At 49.0% G+C, this 20,921-nt stretch overlaps 1 protein-coding gene across 9 annotated transcripts; it reads left to right on the top strand.

Moving 5' to 3' along the window:
- Nucleotides 1-133: 133 nt before the first annotated feature.
- UBFD1 (ubiquitin family domain containing 1) lies at nucleotides 134-15,227 on the top strand. 9 transcript variants are annotated; one of them, XM_034670254.1, is made up of 8 exons: nucleotides 135-352; nucleotides 535-864; nucleotides 1,786-1,994; nucleotides 4,599-4,664; nucleotides 4,823-4,928; nucleotides 6,206-6,276; nucleotides 8,782-8,864; nucleotides 13,697-13,815. In XM_034670254.1, exons 1-7 carry the CDS (start codon nucleotides 328-330, stop codon nucleotides 8,860-8,862), a joined length of 888 nt encoding a protein of 295 aa, XP_034526145.1. In that variant the 5' UTR covers nucleotides 135-327; the 3' UTR covers nucleotides 8,863-8,864; nucleotides 13,697-13,815. The 9 variants fall into 9 exon arrangements, with proteins under 9 accessions (XP_034526142.1, XP_034526145.1, XP_034526144.1 ...); XM_034670253.1 differs by lacking the exon at nucleotides 13,697-13,815 and adding an exon at nucleotides 10,427-11,314; XM_034670252.1 differs by lacking the exon at nucleotides 13,697-13,815 and adding an exon at nucleotides 11,330-12,891 and having other exon boundaries at nucleotides 136-352.
- The last annotated feature ends 5,694 nt before the right edge of the window (nucleotides 15,228-20,921 follow it).

Raw genomic sequence — 20,921 nt, 5'->3', positions numbered from 1 at the left:
GCGCAGCCCCGCCCCTTAAAGGCGCAGGCCTCCTAATTAGCAAGCCCACCCCCACCTCCACCCCCGAGCGGCTGCGGCCCCACTCGGCCTCTAGGGGGCAGAGCCTACTGAGCGGGCGATTTCCCGGACCCGCCCCCTTCGGCTCCCGAAAGCTAAAGCGTGGCAGGGGCCGGGCCGGGGAAGCGGAGGAGGCGGGTCTCCATAGAAACGTCCACCTGTTTCCGGCCAGGCTGTGAGAGATTAGGGGCTGCTGCGGGGGCCAATCTCAGCTAACTCGCTTTTTCCCGGCGGCCTCTGCGGGAGCGGTGGGTGTTGTACACAATCATCATGGCGGCGGCCGGGGCCCCGGATGGTGAGTGTGGCGGGGGTGGCGAGTGCCTGGGTTGGGCCCAGGTGAAGCTGGCCTCCGGGAGGGATGCGGCCCGGTCCGATGGGGAGTAGCCTGGTTCGGGAGCGGGGGTCCGGCGGCGCCCGAGCAGTGTTCGGTCCCAGGCCCAGTCTGCGGCGAGCGCCCACCCCGTAACCCCCTTGCAGGCATGGAGGAACCTGGCATGGACACGGAGGCCGAGACGGTGGCGACCGAGGGCCCCGCGCGGCCCCTGAACTGCGTGGAGGCCGAAGCCGCGGCGGGGGCGGCGGCCGAGGACTCCTGCGCGGCGCGAGGTAGCCTGCAGCCGGCCCCGGCCCAGCCCCCTGGGGACCCTGCGGCCCAGGCCTCGGTCAGTAACGGCGAGGACGCGGGCGGCGGCGCGGGCAGGGAGTTGGTGGACCTGAAGATCATCTGGAATAAGACTAAGCACGACGTGAAGTTCCCCCTGGATAGCACAGGCTCCGAGCTAAAACAGAAGATTCACTCGATTACAGGTAATCGCCGTGGTACTGTCAGCGACAGGCAGCCTTCCCCACTCCGCCTGCAGATTCCTGGTGCTCGCACAGTGCTAGGCACCGCACTGGCCACTCTTTGCGTCCGCTCCCTCAGGGCTTAGAATAGTTTTCCGGAGTAAGTACTAGTATGCCCATTATTCAGATGGGGAAAATGAGACCCAAGATGATAGAACTAGAAAGTGGCTGAGCTGAGATTCAGGTCCAGGTCTGACTCTTAGGCCCAGGCTTCTGATTAGTGCTGCCCCAGACATCTCTAATGAAAATCATCTGAGGCACATGTTAAATTTACAGCTCCTAAGCCCTTTTCTCTGGAGAATTTGATTCCCTGGATCTGGAATGTGGCCAGGAATTTATTTTTAGCAAATATCTTGGGTAATCCTCATAAGGGAAATTTAGGAAACGTTGCTGTTGATTATCATGCTGGCCCCTTCACAGATCCTCATATTTAGTTTTTAGTCTTGTTTACAGCAGTTCACCAACCGAAATGATTTTTTTTTTTAAAGCTTTCTCCATGTAGCCTGTGAGCGCATGGTAAAAACAAGAACTTTATCCTTATTGGTTTCTGTATCACTGAGGCCTGTGGATTCTCAGTATTTGCATGACCAGGCGTTTGAGGAACAGCTTGGAATGAATGAGAGCTAACATAATTGAACGATTACTTAATGCCAGATACTGCTCTAAATGTTCTGTTTGTTTTATTCCTTAATCCTTAAAAGAAGTCTATGCAGAAGGAAATGCTACCATCATAATTATAAAAGTTTGGAAACAGGCTTAGAGAGGTTGTGAGTTGCCTGAGCGCACAAAGGTGCTAGAGCAGTATTCATTTCTGGGTCTGTTGCCATACGGCTCTGGTCCAGGTACGTTTTTCATTGCTTCCTTTCACTGTCTCCTTTTCCCAAGGTCTCCCTCCTGCCATGCAGAAAGTCATGTATAAGGGACTTGTCCCTGAGGATAAGACGTTGAGAGAAATAAAAGTGACCAGTGGAGCCAAGATCATGGTGGTTGGTTCCACGATAAATGATGTTTTAGCCGTAAACACACCCAAAGATGCTGCCCAGCAGGATGCAAAGGCCGAAGAGAACAAGAAGGAGCCACTCTGCAGGCAGAAAGTGAGTGCGTCGTGTCATTGCTAGTCCTGGGAAGTTTGAGGCTTTGTCCTCTGGAGCCTTGGCTGGTTATATTCTCCCTAGAATAAGCTCCTTTTCGGACAGGGCCCATGATGGAAATTTATGGCAGCAGTTGGGTGCGGCTGGCTGTTGAGTGGAGGTGACAACTACCTGAGATTTGCAACTTTGTCTCATCTGGCGGGTCAGTGTGTCTCAAGTCTATTTATTTAAGGATAAGGCCTTTGTAAGGACAGGCTTCAGACCAGGTATTGAATCAGATGTGCGTTTCTCTCCTCTATTTAGTGCCAGAGAAAAATGCCACCAGCAGAATTAACCCCCCATTTTGTACAAGTGCTTACATTTGTTTTTGGTTTGTGGCTTCCCCCAAGTCAACAAGCCATTTCTGGATAGCCATAGAACTCAGCAGCTTTCAGAGGTTCCTCTAAAACTGACTTTTTCAGGAAGCCAAATGAAGCTGACTAGGAACATAACTATACCAGCTTTGGGGTTTTTTTTTTTTTCCCTCCTGGTCCGTGAAATGGCCTGATTTTTTATGTCCTATTGCTCACTTTGGATGGAAGAGATCCAGGCTTGTCTTGTGCTCATTGTAGCCATTAAAATTCTTTTTGTAATTAGGAAAAGTGAGAGGATTTCACTACAGAGGGAATTGGTTGGAAGAACCATGACTTGCAACCTTACCACCCAGCAAACCCCACTCATTGTCATGGAGCCTCTTGACCACGGCTAGCAGCTTTCCAGGAAAATAGATATTCTCAACTTAACCTGTGTCCCGAGTAGAGTAGACCAATTTGGGGGTTTTTGGCTTTTTGTTTTGTTTTGTTTTTCTTGTTTTTTGTTTTTTGTTTTTTTAGAGTAGACCAGTTTGAACCAAGGTCAGTTTTAGTGACCTGAGGCACTAAGGCATATGGCTAATAATGTGAGAAGGATACAGTTTTGTGTTACAGGTCGATAACCTTCTATGTGTGCTTCCAGTACCTGACTAGGCATCAAAACTTGGTCAGAATTAGTGTGAATGTCCATGTTTTGGTATAGAAACATTAATATGTTTGAATGACAAGGTATTGTTCTAGATCTAACAGAGGATGATGGGTAACGTGTTTTTAAAGCATATTGCTTTTATAAAATCCGTAAGACTTCGGTTTTATAAAAGTCTAAAACACCTGCTTATAGGGTTTTAGAGGGGGAGTTGTAAATCTATATTAACGTCCAAAAGGTATTTGGACACTTTCACCCCCAAATATGGGGTCACAATGTAACCAGTTAACTTCCATTTACCTGTTACCTCTGCCACATACATGAAATTGTCAAATGTGAGCATGTCGGAAGTGAGTGAATGTTCCCACTGGTCACACCCTTGGAGCATTACACGCTTCTTAAACATAGGTTTTGAGTTGCTAATGGTAGCTTAACAGCCTTAAAACTGTCTTCCACAGTACAGGGAAAATTCTTCCAAAAGATGGTTTTGCGAGATATGAGTCGAATTAAGCTGCTAATCTCTGCTGGTTTTTTTTCATTGATGCTAGTTTTGAGGCCTTAATGTGGCCTAATGAGAGGGACCCGTTCTCTTGGCTTTTTATCAGTTTGTTTGGGAGTCTGGGGCTGATCCATATGGGAACCCTTTGCTAACAGTGTGGCAGTATTGAGTTTATCCCTGCCAGAGGGTTTCTGCCATGCCAGGGAGGGCTTAAAGTGGCTCGTGACCACGTGGTGCTTAAATTTGGTGGCGTTGTTTTCCTTCAACCACTTTCTGCTCCATAGTTTCAGTTTTACCAAATAGTGACCTATAAAGCCACAGGTGGAGAGCAGACAAGCTCGGGCATTTGGGCTGTTCAAGAGCTGTTTTAGGGAGCCATGAGCCTAATGAGAACCCTTAACAAGCTGCCTCAAACCCAGGGTGGGGGGTGCAGCATCCGAGACTTGTTAATATCAGGCTGTAGAGTAATTGGCTTTTGTTTTGGAAATATGTCTCTCGTGGCCTTCTGTGTAGCTGGGGTTGAGGGTGGGACAATGGGGGAAGACATCTACAGTAGTCTGAGTTTCCATTTGTTGAAAAAATGCCCCTTGTAGGGAGTTAGCTGATCACCAGCATCGTCATAAGTTTCCTTGGGAGTTTAAGTCGACAGAAAAGGCTGTCATTTTGTACCTACCGGGAGAACAAGACCCTTCACGGTTCTCTTCAGCGCAATGTTTATTCCTTTCAGTGGTGATTTTTTTGGTCAGAGGAGGGGATAGTTTATTTGAATTAGCAGTCTGGAAACCTTAGTTGCTCTAGAACTTTGATGTCTAATACAGCAGCCACATAAAGCCTATTAAAATTCAGTATATTAGCTACATTTCAAGTGCTTCCTGGACCCAAGTGTCTCATGGCTGCTGGTTCAGACAGCACAGTTGTAGGACATGTCTGTCATCAGAGGTATTGCTGCTGGACAGCACTGCTCTTAAATGTCAAAGGACCCATAATCTGTACGCATTGAAAGGTTTTGAACCAAAACATGAAGGCTTTTTTCCTGTTTTTCAGGAAGGTAGTAACATGACTAAAATGCGGTCAGGTGTTTCATTTATCATCTTTTCTGACTTACGTTCTAGCAACACAGGAAAGTGTTGGATAAAGGAAAACCCGAAGATGTGATGCCATCTGTTAAGGGTGCCCAGGTAAGCCAGACTCCTTTGTGAGGGTTCCAAAAACGCGCCAGGCCCACCTTCTGCCTTCCTGAGCTTCCTGTGATCGCGTCCTCACATCCTGACCCTTGTCCTTCCTTGTCTCTCTTTGTTTCTGGTCCCCGTCTCTCACTGTGCTCCTGTGCCTCCAGGAGCGCCTGCCATCAGTACCCTTATCTGGCATGTACAACAAATCTGGAGGCAAAGTGAGACTCACCTTCAAGCTGGAACAAGATCAGCTGTGGATCGGCACTAAAGGTGGGCTCCTGCTCTCGGACCCTTCCCTGCTCGCTGCCCCGGGCACCCAGCACTCGGTCTTGGGCGCGACTGTGCTCCTCCTGAAATCTCTCTCTTCACTGTGCTTTGCGTGCCCCTGGCTTTTTGTCTTTGCTTTTAGATGCTCACCTTCTGTTTCGACCCTTTCCCCTCATTCTTTTTAGTCTTTATGTCAGGGCCAGTCCATCAACAGTGGCTCTTCCCTTCCACTGAAAACCAGAGGTCCCAGATGTGTAGCCTGAGAGCCAGGTCTGGCCCCCAGACCAGGGTTTTTTGGATTTATACAGGTTCTGTAAAAATCAAAGAGATTTCACTTGATCCAATGTGGGGGTTTTTGGGCTTCTCTTGAAAAAAAAATTAATAAAAATCAAAGGATCTACGCATTCTGGACCTGCATTCTCACATGGCAGCGACCAGCTGGAGCCAAGTAGTAGGTTCAGATGAGCCATGCCACAGTCCTCACTGTCTGTGTACCTCTTATGGAGCCAGCTTTGTTCATGTAATGTCACCTGTCTGGCCCCTGGAGGTCAGAGCTTGTCCCTGTACTGGGTGCATTTTCCTAGTACAGTGGATCCGCCCCTCCCTCCCTGTTTGTGCTCTGCCTGCCTCCACCTACCCCTGCCTGTGCCTGGTGGGGCAGGCTCGCTGCTTGCTGTTGGCTGGAAATTGTCTCTGACTCTCCTCCCCCTCTTTTCCCCCGGATGGTTCAAAGTCTTGTCAGTTACACTCCAGAATTATCTGTGTCCCTTTTTTGCCACTCTGTTGTGCCAGTTAAGACTCCTAGCATCTTTAAACTTGGTTTGTTAAAGCAAGTTAACTTATTTCCTTGCCCTGTCTGTGTTCTGTTCCATCCTACCCATCTTCCTCCCTGGTTCCCATGCTCAGAAACCTTTGGCCTGGAGGAGCCAAGTTCAGATGCCTAAACGTAGCGTCCAGTGTTGTCACATTTTGGACCTAGCCTCCTGTCCAGCTTGCCCCGTTACACGCTGTGGGCTTCAGCTGCACCAGCCTGCAATTTCCACCATGCTCTGCACAGCCCCACGTCTTTGCTCCTGCCGGGCCCTTACCTGGAATGCCTTATTCCCATTCCTCGTTGTTAATAAAATCTCCCAAGGCCCTACTTAAATGTCCTCTCCTAACGAAGCCTTCCCCAATGCCTCCCCCACCCTCCAAATGAATTGCTGCCGCTTCTGTTCATAGAGCGCTCCGTTTACATCCTCAGAGCACTCATTACTCTCTGACTTGTCTGTCCCCGTTAGATTCCCGGAGGGAACCGAACATGCCTAATTCACCTGGTTCTGGCCAGCACTGTAGGTATTCAGTGTTCGAGGTAAATGCTAAAGAGAGGTATAGGGGGTCCCATCACGTGAGTTTGACTGGTTTCAGGGACAGGCCATTCGGTAGGACTCTGCTTTGAGCGGGACCACAGACTTACGGGAAGTAATCAGCGGAGCGATGGGGCGTGAGGCATTTTCTCATTCCAAATGCCAACACAGGCGTTCCTGTCTGTCACTCTGTGCTGGTCCTTAAAGTGAACAAAGACTGAAGTGCCAAAAGCGCAGGAGTTTTCTCATGATTTTATGATAACTTGCTCTATCTCCTTCCTTTCTCCCTCGACGCTAACTGCATGGTCAGAGCAAGCGTTACAGAACTCGGAAGGGCTTCCCTGGTCTTCCCACGGGCCTTCGGACCCTTTCTTGGGTCACACGGTCAGCGCTTATCCACCGTGAGCTGCCCTGCCTCTGTTGGACCCTTCCTTGGCCACGACTTTGTGGGCAGTTTTGCTTAGTTCTCCGTCGTTGCGCTGACTTCCCTGATTCCTATCTCCTCCACTTCCACTTTCTCTTCTGGGCAGTCTTACGGAAGGCAGAAGTCACCTGCGGGCCGGGAGGATAGGTGTCGGCCGGGGAGGCCGGCAAGGGCTACGTCTGTAAGTGCTTGCTGGTTCCTCGGGGAACGTTTCCGCGTTAGGAGGTCGTGTAGGAAGCACGTCCTCACCGCAGGCCCAAAGTGGAACCTCCCATACCCGGGGTGGGGGTTTTCTCTCAGCTCAGAGGAGTGCTGCTTTCCCAATTTGGCACGAAGGCAGTCCTCGAAAGAATCTTGATGGGTGGGGGTTTCAGAGCTAGCGGAAGCCTCCTTTCTCAGCAGCCTGATGAAAGAGCGTGGCCAAGAGTCCTGTCTGTACGGATGGCAGGGCTGAGATTTTCATTCTCACACAGACCACTGTAGCGATGTGTGTCAGGCAGTGTTCCCACTGGCCCAGGAGTCTTGTCATCTGAGTGTCCTGAGCACCCTCCCAGCAGGACAGCCTGTTCTGGGAGTTGGCCACCAGCCACTGGCTTCATCTTTCTGCTGGTGTGAGGCTGCTGCGGGCTGACCAGCTCGGCAGCTGGTTGGCCTCTTGCTTGGTGGGATGTTTCACAGAGTGACACTCAAGGGCTCCTGCTCGCAGCTTCAGCTGTTCCGTGGTAGCATGTGGAAGAGGTGGCCCTCGCAGCCTCAGGCCCAGCAGCGAGCAGAACCAGCTTCAGGCAGGAAACGTGGATGGGCAAAGCCGCCAGGGGGAGTGCGTGCCCTGTGCGTAGGGGCGTCCAGCCTGATCGAGCTCATTGCTGTCACTCAGGAATGTGGGCCCAGGATCGAGTTTTCAAGAGAAGCCAGAAATGTATCTTTTTGTGAGAAATCTCGGGACGTTTCAAGGTGGCTGGTGTTTTAAAAAGTTTCGATCTTAAAAACAGCTGCCGGTCAGGTCCTGCCTGTGGGTCACTGTTTTAGAGCCACTGGAAGTCACAACCCAAATGGACACCTTCACGTCTGTTCTCCCCACCCCCAATAATTCAGACACCAAGGCCCACGGAATGGAATTAAAATGTCTCCAGTCACTAGCTAGAGTAGAACCCAGGCCTCTCAATTCTGGGTCTGTTTTGTCAACTCATCCTTTGGCATACTCTCTCTTTTCCTGATTTTTCCTTCTGCAAAGGCTGTCATGGGTTTTTTCTGATTCGATTTAACCTTGCTGGGAACTTCCCCGTCCCCGCTGTGTCTGCTGCTCCTGGGGGGTGGGTCCTTGTTGCGCAGGCACTGCGCCCCCTCCCGCCTTCATGCCCCGCCCTGTGGCACTGGCCTCACTTCCTGCAGGCTCCTCTCACTCCTGCCATCCCTCACTGCCGCCTCTTTCTTACCTGCCACCCTTGAACTTGCTGCAAAATGTCTTCTGACCCCCTGTGATAAGTGAGACCTTGAAGGTTGATCACAAGAGGTTGTAAATGTTTTAAGAGCACTTCCTCAGGTGTGTGTATATGGAGGGTTTGGGGGCTGGGAGAGGGAAGGGATGGGGGGGGATGGCAAGTGAGGAGGAGGATGGGATAGAAACTAGTTGAAACCCCCAAGCACTCCCTGCCTGTGCGAGCCACAGGGGCATACTGTTTGCCTCTGTTCTTGGTCTTCTTGACTGCCCCTCCCCCAGGCGCCAAAGACCTTAGCCGGTGCTGGGCTCGGGCACGAAGGCTGCAGTGGAAATCCTTGGGTGTTTATAAGTTGCCAGACTTAAAAAAAAATAAATAAATAACACCAGGAAAGCGCTATCTCTGCTCTCAGAGACCTTTAATATATGCCATGGCAAGTCCCATTCCCCGTTTGTTCCCAAGAAGGTCCCAACTGCCAAGCAGAGCTCTGAGTGCGCTGGTCAGAAGACCCTGTCCCATTGTCCTTAGAGCGTGGGAGACTTGAGATTACAGTAGATCCCAGAGCCACCAGCCCTGATGAGGGACTGCTGAGTCACAGGAGTGGACAGGAGGGCCTTTGAGTAATCACTGTAATCCCTCTCAACTAGAGCGGACTGAGAAATTGCCCATGGGCTCCATTAAAAATGTGGTCAGTGAACCTATCGAAGGACACGAAGACTACCACATGATGGTAAGTAGCCTGGCGTGGTTTAGCCTCTCACTGCACTCCTGCTTCTGCTCATCCGGCAGGGAACGGAGTTTTAACTGAGCTTTCTTAACCGAAGAAGCAAACTCGATATTCAGAAGACGCACAGTTTTAAGACCTTCACGTTTTCTTCATCTCCTTAGAACTCAATCCATGACCTATTCCTAAGTTTATTTTTGCAGTGCCCACCCCCCGATAAGTTTAAAGGGGATATGTTTTTATATCTTTACCTTCCTCTTATTTGTAATATTTTTGTCTTTAGATCAGGAAAATAAACACAAAGAGGATTGGCTTGTGGGTTTTCATTTTAACTTGTCCTGTGTGTAAAACAAAATCTCCCACTAGCCCTGGCATTTGTGAGGACACAGGCGGTCCCTTCTGTGGTTGGCAGCAGCCATCGAGTGGCCGAGGACGCCGTGGGGAGGACGGGGTCTGTGGTCCTCATTCCACATGGAGGTTCACTCTCAAGAGAGCAGGCTGGTCTTTCCCAAGATAGAACGTTTGGAGGCATTCCCCAGGTTTGTGCAAAACAAAGGCGAGAATTCAGTGATGCGGGCCACGGAGCAAAGTGCAGTGCTCAGGCAGAGCCCTGAATTCTCCCAGCACTGTTAGGAGGGGCTGCTTTAGAAGTCAAGTTTAGTTGCCTAAAGTGCGTTACTCTGACAGGAACCTGACCATGGTGGGGCGGAGGAAGGGCTGCCTGCCATTCTCCATCCGAGGAGGCAGATTTTTTAGCGTCCAGCCAACAGTGCTGTAGCTGTGCCAGCCCCATTCCTGGGATGAGGAACAGCTAGTGGCTTGGCCTGTACATCGGGGTTACAGAGGGCCCCTGCAGAGAGGGAGGCATTGGAAGATCCCAGGGAAAAGCGGGTCTGGTGTTATGGAAGTTCTCTCTGGGTAGATGGCAGGTCCCCTGGCTCGAGGGAAAGTCAGGCATGTCCCGTCTCTTGCCCTGTTGGTGTCTGTCCACTCAGAGGCACTGAAGCCAGGTCCCTGGGTTGGGGTTGCAGTCCTGGGGCCGCAGGGGTCCCGGGTGTCCTGGGAGTGACGACGTCACTGGGGCTGCTTGTAGGCCCTTTGGCGGCCTTTCCACCCCTCGTCCTTAAAGGATTGCAGACGGATTTGTTCTGCCTAGTCTGTTAATTTTTCCCATTTACGAAGTTGGCTTCTAGATGTTTTCAGCTGGGCCCCTTCACTCCCTTTGAAACATTCATCTTACCCGTGTTGCTCTGTGGCATTCTCAGCCTCACTTTTCAAGCAGCCCAGTGAGTGGGATTCCTGGCAAGTTGAGGGGGCCATTTCAGACATCCTTTACGAAATGTTTGGATGGCTAATGCTTTAATATTCAGTTCAGATGTTTATTTCTCTCTCGGGTCATTTCTGGCAGAGGAGTGCTGCTAGTCCCTTCTCTCTGCTAAACGCCACAAAGTGGCGCCTTGACCTCTAAGTGAAAGTACTCCGCTCATTTTGCAGATGCCATTTCAGTTGCTAGGTTAATGGTGTCATAGTTCACATTAGAGAGGGATGACTGTGCTTTTCATTCTTAGGGAAATGTTTAAAAATGCAGAAGAGAACAGAGAAGACTATAACAAACCCATATATCCATCACCAAGAAATGACTGTTGTAAATACTTTGTGAATTGCTTTAAACCTTTTTTTTTTTTAAATAAAAGAAAATCTACCAACAGCGAATACGTCCCCATTGTCTTCCCCTCCCCCATTACCATGAGCATGATTTCTCATGTGGATCCTTCCCAGCTCTCTGCTTTTGTGTTCGTATAAATCCATGAACAAGATACAGTACTGTTCTGTGTTTTTCAGTTTTCATAAATGGTATCATGGTATGTATCGTTCTGCAACCTACTGTTTTTGGTTCGACATTGTGATCTGTCTGTATTAACCGTAGATCCAGTTCATACCTTTGAAAAATAATCCCGCATTCATACGAATAGGCCACGTCACTTTTAATTTCGCGTTCCCTTACTGATGGATATGTAGGTTGTTACCAGTTGTGACAGTGCTGCCGTGAACATTCAGATCTGTTTCTTTGTGCATGTGTGACAGTGTTTCTAGGGCAGTGGTTCTCAAACTGGTCTCTGGATCAGTAGTACAACATCGCCTGGGATCTTGTTAGAAACGCAGATTCTCAGGCCCCAGCCCTCCCAGATCAGATGCTCTCGGGGATGGAGCCCAACTAGCCTGTTCTAACAAGACTTCCAGATGGTTCTGATGCACACACAAGTTTGGAGCCACTGCTTTAGGGTCGGCTATGCTTAACTCTCCCACCACCTTTTTGGGGGGGGAGGTGGGACGGAGAATGCTCCCCGTGTGCACAGTGTTTCTCCTTCCCTTAGTTAATTCACTTCTCAGCCCTCCCCATTGTTTGTTGTGCTGCCTGCTCAGTCGCCCGACCTCTGAAGTACCGCTTGGTTTTCCTTTTTCCCTTCCAGGCGTTTCAGTTGGGCCCCACGGAAGCCTCTTACTACTGGGTGTACTGGGTCCCAACTCAATATGTGGATGCAATCAAAGACACTGTGCTGGGGAAGTGGCAGTATTTTTGAAAGCACTTTCACCTCTGGCCCAGGAGACTGACCCAAAGTGAAGGACATTGCTGGGAGAGGCCTGCAGCATCCCTGGATTTCAGAGTTCTGGGACTTTGTTCAAAAGCAAACAAACAAAAAACCTATATCCACTCTAAGGTGATGTGGTGACTGAAGCCAGAGGTGATGTACTTTCACCATTAGCTTAATTTTAACTTAAAATCACCGGTTCCCTTTTCTGGCAGTCAGCTTCATACCATTTTTAAAGTCCATACGGTGGAAATCAATAAATCTGAGTTCCGAGCACGTTGTGTGGAATACTCTTCAGTGCGTTTGAGAGTAGATCTACCAATTTTGTTTAGAAAGGAATGATCAAAAGCTTGCTGGTTTCCTTTTTAATTTTTTTTAAAGCGATTTCAACAAATATTTTCATAAATCTTCGGTTGCAAACATTTGGACTGCGTTGTGATGAATTGGGTATTGGTTTTTCTCATATAAAATTGTATGCAAAATGGGGGGGGTTAGTAAGCCATATTTTTCTGTCCATGGATTCAGATTTAATTCTTTTTCCCTTTTTTATGTTCTCACTTCCTAGATTTGAATTTTTGTTTTAAAAACCCAAAGATGTCAGTTCCTGTTTTCGTACCTCATCAATGCTTCCTCTCCTGGCCTCCCTCCCGCCATTGCTGCTGCTGAAGAATGCGTGGCGGGAGAGGATGAGCTGTTTGGTCTAGGGCAGGGAGCTCTCGCGCTTGCTGTGCTGTGTGTCGAGCAGCGGAGTATCTCACATTGACTCCCGTCTAAACGTCTTGCCCCTTGGGCCCCAGTCTCTGGGGAGTTCCACACTGCTGGTGTCCTGGTTGTCCGGCAGCCTCACTGATTTGGCTTCGAGGCCCAGCCTGGCCTGGGTGTGCCTGGGCTACACTGCCCAAAAGCCACAGCTCCCAGGCTGACAGAGGCCTCTTCAAGGAGGAGCTGGAAGACCGTTTCTACAGCCATATAGCCACAGGCCCAGATCCTTCTTTCTTTCGAAGTTCTGAGAAATTCTTAAGCAGTCCAATGATTATTTCAATTATGCTTCTCCATTTGGTCTTTCTGCTCATGCATTATGTTCAAGTGTCCTTCATCCCAGGTTCAGAGATGCTGCCTTTCTCAATAAAAAGACATGTTGACCTAGTGGGTTGGCCGATGTACTTAAACATCGAAAAATGGGATAAATTGCTTTTGTGATTAGCTCACCCTCTTCTGGTTTTAGCCCTTATGTTCTTGGTACACGTGAGCTTCTGTTGTCTCCTTATGGCTCGATCGACTCGGACATGAGGGCGAGTCTCTTGGTGAATGATACCCTTTGTGCTCTTTGCTGTTGCTCTGCTGGCTGTCTTTGCAATTCTCCTCTCCCTGGCTGCAGGCTCTCATAGTAAGGTTTGGCGAGAGATTTTCCAAACTTCACATTCTGGATGATTCTAGGCTGTTCCCCCTCATTCTGTGAAATGTAATTAGCATGTGTTCGCCTAAGGTGACTATTTCTTGTGAGCCAGTTAACGATGATACTCTCTTCCCTTCCCTTCCAAGCTGTAGTTCAGGAATCCAGCCCAAGTAGACAGACTTGTGCTTTTCACGGTGTAGCCCTTGCCCAGTTATGCACCTGGGCTGGGAACTCTACTCTTGCTTTTGTGGGGGGCATATGTACCTGTGTGAAGTGTAGCACCCAAGAAACCGCCTGTTTGTCATCCCTTGAAGAAGGAGCAGTCACCAGCTTTTCTGTCCTCGTTGGCCTGCAGTTCCTGGAGAAAAAAGGGCTTCTTTGCTACTTGTCAGAGCCTCCCTCTGCAGTGGACAGGTCTGCGGAGGAAGCGATGCTGTAGCAAGCAGAGGGTCCTCTCGGTCTGAACACTGCCCTTGTTGGCCAACGCCCCTGTCCTGGAGACGTGTCCTGACAGTGCCACACACCCACCTTTGTTCTCGCAAAGCAGGTGTCTCCGTCCCCAGACTGGCCTCACAAGTGCTGCTCTCAGAGGCCCTTCCCACCAGGTCCCCTCGTTTGCCCTCTTCAGTGGCTGCCCTTGCTGTCTGCCCCCCCTTCATCCCAGTGAGAGCGTTGTGTCCCCCTGTCTCCCTGCTCCCCAAGGGCCAAACCGCTTCTCACTCAGGCTGCTGTCATTTCTAGACAGGACCAAAGCCTGCGTGAGCCTTTTTATTTTACGTAAAATGGTGCTTTTTTCCTTACTTCAAGATACTATATATAAATAATAATGTCAACGACATCTTTTCGTACAGAGCCGTTGGAGTATTGCTTTACAGAGCTCAGTAAATTTGCTAGAACGATCTCCAGCTCTGGCTCCTGACCCTGTCTGCATGGAGACCTTGCGGGGAGCCCTCGGGAGAGCAGAGGTGGACAGCACCAGAAGCCACTGGGAGAAGTATTTGACTTAGATCCATGTCTGGGTCACAGCAGTATTCACGGTTTTTCCCTCGGTCCCGTGAGCAGTCTCTTCTTAACCTTGTTTACGGTCTAGAATGTTCTGACTAAATCTGTGTTAGCACATTGAAGTCCTCGTCCCCCTCAGTGGCATCACAGTGTTCATTTGTCCTCAGGATTGTTTCTGTGCAGTTCCTTCACTGTGGCAGAGGCAGCCTCAGGAGGAGCTGGTCCCAAGGAGGGGTGCGGCGTGCAGGGAGCCAGACTCGTCATCTCTTCCCTGCGGGACGCTTCTTGAAGCCTCCCAAGGGGCTGCCTTCTCCTCCAGGCTTTATGCTGGCCGTCCTCCGCGGGGCTTTGCTCACAGACAGCAGGCTTTTCTTCCCTCACTGAGACCACTTGGCAGAGCAGTGACAAGGTCATGCCGGCCAGGCCCGAGGCCTTCACAACTCTGTTTCTGTCAGTCTGGTCCTCTGAAAAGCCAGCATGCGAGCTGCTAGAACTCTCTAGTATGAAGTATTTTAATTGAAGCTGGGCCTTTTGCAAGTAGCGTTCGCTCTTTTTAGATGAGATTGAACTGAGCTAAGAATGCTCTCGTGGGCACGGTGGGGGCCAGTGAGGCCTTGGTAGGCTCCTTAGTTGCTGCTCTATCTTACAAGGGCCAAAGAGACCAGCTCTGCCACTTTGCCACGTCTCAGAGGAGTTGCCATATTTCAGCCAGAAAGGACTTGCTTTCCTCTTTTTTTTTTACTTTAACCATGTGCCTGGAGGAGCCGTCCTGGGCTCTTGCACTTGGCCCACCCTTTCTTTGCTGGGGCAGCGAAGGGGAAGGGATAGACTCCGTGTGCCAGGGCCGTGCAAGGGCAGGCTTTCTTTCCACCCCATCTTCTGAAGGAGACCTTTCTCTTGCTCCTTGCTGCTCTCTTCATGCCTGTTGTCTTGGAAAACAATGGTCCCTTTGTCTGAAGGCTTTGTGAGGAAGTCCTCTCCAGTTAGGATTGGCACCTGTTTCCTTCCTAATAGGGCCGGATGGCCTCTCTGGAGTTACAGGTGGTCGGGAGCCGTCCGAGGTGCAGAACATCTGGCCCCTCGACCTGCCAGGCTGGGTGGTTCTACTGCTTTCTCAACTTCTGAAAACCTCTTTCCTTTTCTTTCTTAAAGAGTTCTGCAGAATTATTTGACAATATACGTAAGTACCATGTTTCCTTGTGGTGTGCGCTCTGTTCTGGTTTGTTTTTAAATCAAATGCCTGTTTGGGAGGAGATGAACGTATTTAGTCTATTAGATCTGCGCTGCTGGATTTTTGTTTTAAAGTGTAACCTTGACTAGCTGTCTTATTGTTTATCCTGTAAGATTAGTCTATCAATTAAAGTTTGATAATTAATTGCGTCTCCTTTTCCTTCCAGTTTTTCATGCGCCTGATTCATACTGGGGATTGACCAATATTTGGGACTGGGCCTGGGGCTGTTTTTTTTCCCCCCCCCAGCTCTGGTCTGCTGTATTACTACTGTCTTACTTATTTGGCTTTAAGTATATCCAAATTTGTTCCTGTGTAAAACAATTGATACAGTGATTTTGGTTTATTTCCTGTGTTAGCGAAAATGACCAACTGGTCGGACACGCTCGGGTTAGGGCAGCCCTCCTTGCATGCTCTGGCCTCCAGGCATCAGAGGAAAGCTGCCTCCCTGTCCTTACGCCTTGTGTGACTTCTCCTGGCCGCTCAGCCTTCAAGGACATGTTTAGTAAACCCCTGAGATGGAGGTGCAGCTCTTGCAGCAAGACCCGGGGCGGTGGGGAGGGGGGGATCTATTTCACAAAACGGACAAAAACAGTCCTTGGCATGAAGAGTCATTATAGTTTCTCAACAACTGGTTTTGATCCAGTACTACCCACGGGGCCCTCTCTCCTTCTCTGCCCACTTCGTAAATGGTCCTGAAGGTTCTGGTCTTGCCCCTCCTTGGCTTCCCCACCCCCCTGCCGCCATTTTCCTAGTATCTGAATCCCAAAGCAATGCTGTCAGGTCCTTGAGGATCTGTTCTGTGGGAGAGAGGGGTGAACTGTGCCATGTGCTATACGGGGGCTGATGCCCACCTGGAGAATCTTCTTTCTTACAGAGGGTGCTGCTGGATTTTATCCCGGTTTTAAAGAGTTATTTCAGGCACCTTCAAACCAATAGGATGATCGTCTGTCCTCAGATGGAGAATGAGATAAACTCCAGCCTGAATATCTTACTGTACCTTCTGGGCAGATAGCTGGCATTCTGTCCACAGTAGTAACTAACAGAACCCTTTCTACGGTGGGGATCCCACGAACCAGACAGTCATTAGGGCAAGAGGCAATGACTTCCTCCTACTCTTGCTCAAGAGGAGCTCTGGTCAGCGCATCCATGCTGGGGGAAGATGACATGCTTCCCACCCATGAGCTCTCCGCCAACGCTACTTGGCTCCTTTGAGCCAGAATTAACCCCTTTGGCTTTCCCTAGTTGATCAAGGCTAATTTTGATCCGAAGCCTTGTTAGCCTTACTCTCCTGATAGAAACTTTCCTACTGTTCACCCCATTTTATAACTCTGAAGTCTCAAGTTTCTTGCTTCTGTTTTACCCCTCTCCCCCTTATCTAATTTTAATCCCTCACCGTTTTCCCTTTTTTGTTTTGGACATTTTCAAACCTACAGTTGGAATATGCTACAGTGACCACCGCATATTTTTACCTACCTTTCACCAGTTAAAATATTAACCACACATGCCTACTTTCTTCCCCAGACACAATGCACTTTATTTTACCAGATCATTTGACGGACATGCAGACATTGTGGCATTGAGCACTCATCTCAGAATGAGACTGTCATACCTTATCACAACAGCATTGTCTCACCCAAGAAGACTCCTGTTGATTCAGTAATACCTGATATACAGACCAAAATACCTTCTAGAGCTAGTTTTTCCCAGCTTGTAGTCCTTATGTTTTTAAAGATTGATTGATTTGAGAGAGAGGATGAGCCAGAGGGAGAGGGAGACTTTTTTTTTTTTTAAGATTTTATTTATTTATTTGGCAGAGAGAGACAGCCAGCGATAGAGGGAACACAAGAGGAAGAAGCAGGCTCCCAGCAGAGGAGCCTGTTGTGGGGCCCGATCCCAGAACGCTGGGATCACGCCCTGAGCCGAAGGCAGACGCTTAACGACTGCGCTACCCAGGCGCCCGGAGAGGGAGACTCTTAAGCAGACTCCCTGCTGAGTACGGAGCCCAGCGTCGGGCTTGATCTTAGGACCCTGGGATCATGATCTGAGCCACAATCAAGAGTTGGATGCTTAACCATCTGAGCCACCCAGGCGACCCTATTTTTAAATCTTTATCCCAGTCTTGTGGTTTTTCAATACCGTTTCTTTCTGTTGTAGCTAATCTTGGTTTTTCTCTCCCACTGGAAAGTAATTTCCCCCATATATATCTTTTATCTTAAATTTTCACTGTGACCCCCAGATCTCGTCTTCCTTTCTTGTCCTGAGTCTTGGTCTTTATGTCGTGGGTGTGTCATGGTTGGTCAGAGCCATGGTTCTAGAGGAGGCATAGTCAGGGAACTAGCACCTCATGGGGCAGAATCCTCTTACCCACTGATCACTCTGGCTCCCTTCCCACATCGACGTCTAGGACTTAAAGACTCCAGGGCTTCAGGACTCAGAATTCTTGGTTTTTGGTGACAATCTTAATTCACATGACGTGGGCGAAGTGATTTGGTTCATGTAACCGGAAAATTGAGAGTTTCAAACCTAACCCAGTGCAGGTGCTCCAGTCAGCTCACTCCTGACTCGGCTTTGCCACATTGGCTTGCTAATTGGCTTGCTCCCCCTGCCCTCCCCAAACACACAAGCATGGTAACCTTAGCGTCTAAGGCATTTCTTAGTTGACTTCCATTCGTTGTTGAGTCCGGGGCTTGCAAACACTCCAAAGTAGAAAACAGAGCAGCTTTGGCAGACACCCCGCAGGGTTCTGACCTCTTGCTAGATGCCAAGCCAATGCTACCTGGTGAGGGACTTGCTGCACACACTGCCTTCAGGTGCTGTGACGTCAGCTCCTTCATCAAGTCCTAACCATGTGCCAGGCGCTGGGTCAAATTATGCACGTGCGTTGTTGCCAGCCCTTCACAACATCCCTCGTCGCCCCCGCTCTACCTATCAGAGGAAAAGCGCGCAGAGCCAGGGTTGCATGCCTGCCAGAGTCTAACCATTCAGAGATTTTGCCTGTAGCTAGCCTGCGCTCTAGATAGCAACTTATTGTTGAGAACCGGGAAAAAAAACTCGGCTGCTTTGTTTTGTTTCATAGATGTCTTCTTTCCCTGGTTTAACTGTGTGTGTTAAGGGCACTAACTTGTGTTTATAAGTTCTATTTTTAAACTTTGAACCCTGACATTTGTTTATTAATTGGTTACTATGTTAAAAAATGAAAACCGTAACACATGTACTTACTAAAAAAATTTCAGGTCGTGGTTAATCCTCTCACTCACTTCTCTGCTCTGATCCATGCTTGGAGGCAAAATTCACACATATAAGGATCCATCCCAGTAACTGAGGGTCAGTTATTCTCACTTCAAGCCCTAAAGGCTGAGAGCTTAACTCAGTGGGGACTTCGGAGCAGGAGGGAACCAGCAGGAAGCACCTCGCAAACAGACTCCAGCCCTGTGGTTCCAGTCTGGTGTTTTTCTTGAGCTCTTGCTGGTTATCTGACATTTGCTTGGGCATCCCACAAACAAATCCAAGACAGTCCCCAACTGAAATTCTTTCGCCCTTCAGTCTGATCTTCCTCCATTCCCTACTTCAGACAGCACCTTGGGCAGCACCCAAGCCATACACTTGAGATGCTAGGCTCACTGCCTTCTTCATCTGACCAAGTGCTGCCATTTTTATTCCCAGAATATCTTTCCAGTCCATCCCTCCTCATCCCAACGCCCAAAGCTGCATTTTTCTCATGGGCTTTTCCAGTAACCACCATATCCATCTCCTCAGCCCACCCTTTGCATACCTACCAGTGTCTGAGGCCACATATATCTGCATCCCCTGTAGAAGCTGCTGACACGTTCCTTAACCAGACTAAAGCCCTCCTTTGTGACTTGATCCCAGCCCATGAGTTCATGCTGTAGCAGCGTGCACACTGAGCAAACTGATGTCCCACCTCCTGTCTTGGTGTATGTCGCTCTCCTCCTGCCTGGCTAGCTCCTGCAGAACCTTAGGAACTCTGCTCAGGCCTCACTCCCTGCCAGTGTCTTTCCCAAATGCAAGCGCCTCTGCTCAGTTTTCACATACTTATATATATTTTTAATATATTTTTAAAAAATTTTTAAGATTTGAAAGAGGGCACGCGTGCAATCACATGCGTGCACAAGCGGGGAGCAGGAGAGGGAGAAGCAGGCTTCCTGCTGAGCAGGAAGCCCAATGCAGAGCTCGATCCCAGGACCCTCCTGGGATCATGACCTGAGCTGAAGGCAGACACTTAACTGGCTGAGCCACCCAGGTGCCCCTTAATAATTTTTTTTTTTGCAGATTTATTTATTTTAGAGCGAGCGAGCAGTGAGGAGGGGCAGAGGGAGAAGAGAATGTCAAGCATACTCCCCGCTGAGCATAGAACCCAACATGGGGCTTGATCCCAGGACCCTGAGATCATGACCTGAGCCAAAATCAAAGGTTGGATGCTTAACTGACTGAGCCACCCAGGGACCCTGGTATTTATTTTAAAAATACTGATTAACAAAAATAAGCCAGTGTATTTCTGCTGTATCATGGCACTCATCACTAACATTTTGGTATGTGTTTTATAGAAAGATGGGATCATGCTGTTTATAAGGTTTTTATTTAAACACTGATCTTTCCATGTCACTGTGTAAAATTGTTTCTATTTAGCCAATCTCATATATAAGTTTGGCTATCCACCTGTATGCCATCAGTATACTCTTTGTTACGTGCATCATGAAGTTTATCCCTTTTTAGTCTGACAACTTTTAAACCAAACGGTGGAAGGAATTTCAGTGAACACGCATATGTGCGCACATGCCTGTCACCTGGCCGCCAGTTGTTAACGTTACGTTGTTTTCACTGTTCTTTTTTCTTTTCTTTTGCTGAACCGTCTGAAAGTTAGCCAGAGACATCTTGATGCTTTACTCCAAGATGTCAGGGTGTCTTTGTCCCCTGAGAATAAGGTCTGCTCCATAATGCTGTTATCAGACCTGAGAAATGCAGCTTGTTATGTCACCTACATACAGTCCAGTTCTCAAAACATTCTTTTCCCCCAGTCCTTTCACATACCATGAAGTTGACATACCTCTGGTCTCTTTTAATTTAGAATAGTTGCCTTGTTCTTTTTTCCCCATGACAGACATGGTTGTAAAGTCCCACCCTCTGGATTCATTTCCTCAGTCAGATTCAGGTTGAACAATTGTAGCCACACCCGGCGGTGACATCTGTCTCAGTCCATGAGATCGGGAGGAGTGGTGCTTCCTACGTTGCCTCTGACGCTGAGTAGGATGCAGCACATGGATTGTAAGTCTCCCTCACACACTGTGAGCTCCTGGCAAGCGGAGATGTGTGCCCGCTCTGCGGTAGGCGTGGAATGGCTGCACACACTGAATGAGTGCACTTGCTCTTGGGGGGACACAGAAGACGACGAGTGGTGTGGCAGAACTGGAGACGGGACAAGATGCCAGGTGTGACTGGCCTCACAGCAACTCCAGGTGCCAAGGGAAGGGCCTGCGACAGAGGCACAGACCCTCAAAGGCATCGGTAGGAAGCCATTAAAACCAAGGTGTTGGTTAAACGTATGACATTGACTCAGGTCACGATCTCGTGGTCCTGGGATCGAACCCCGCGTCGGGCACTGTGCTCAGTGCAGAGTCTGCTGCTCTCTCCCTCTTTGCCCCTCCCCCCAACTCGTGCTCGCTCTCAAATATAATTCTTACCAAAAAAAAAAAAAAAAACCCCAACAAATGCACATAATCTCATTTATTGTTTTAATTCATACACCCTTTGGAATGCTACATTGGTTAGTTCACTGCCTATCTGTGGTGGCACACAAGTCTGTCAAAGATTTTTCCAGCAAGTTC

Source organism: Ailuropoda melanoleuca, chromosome 10 (genome assembly GCF_002007445.2).
Source record: "Ailuropoda melanoleuca isolate Jingjing chromosome 10, ASM200744v2, whole genome shotgun sequence".
In the NCBI taxonomy this organism is placed as follows: domain Eukaryota; kingdom Metazoa; phylum Chordata; class Mammalia; order Carnivora; family Ursidae; genus Ailuropoda; species Ailuropoda melanoleuca.
The sequence above is the reverse complement of the archived record's forward strand: the minus strand, read 5'-3'. Positions and strand labels throughout refer to the sequence as shown.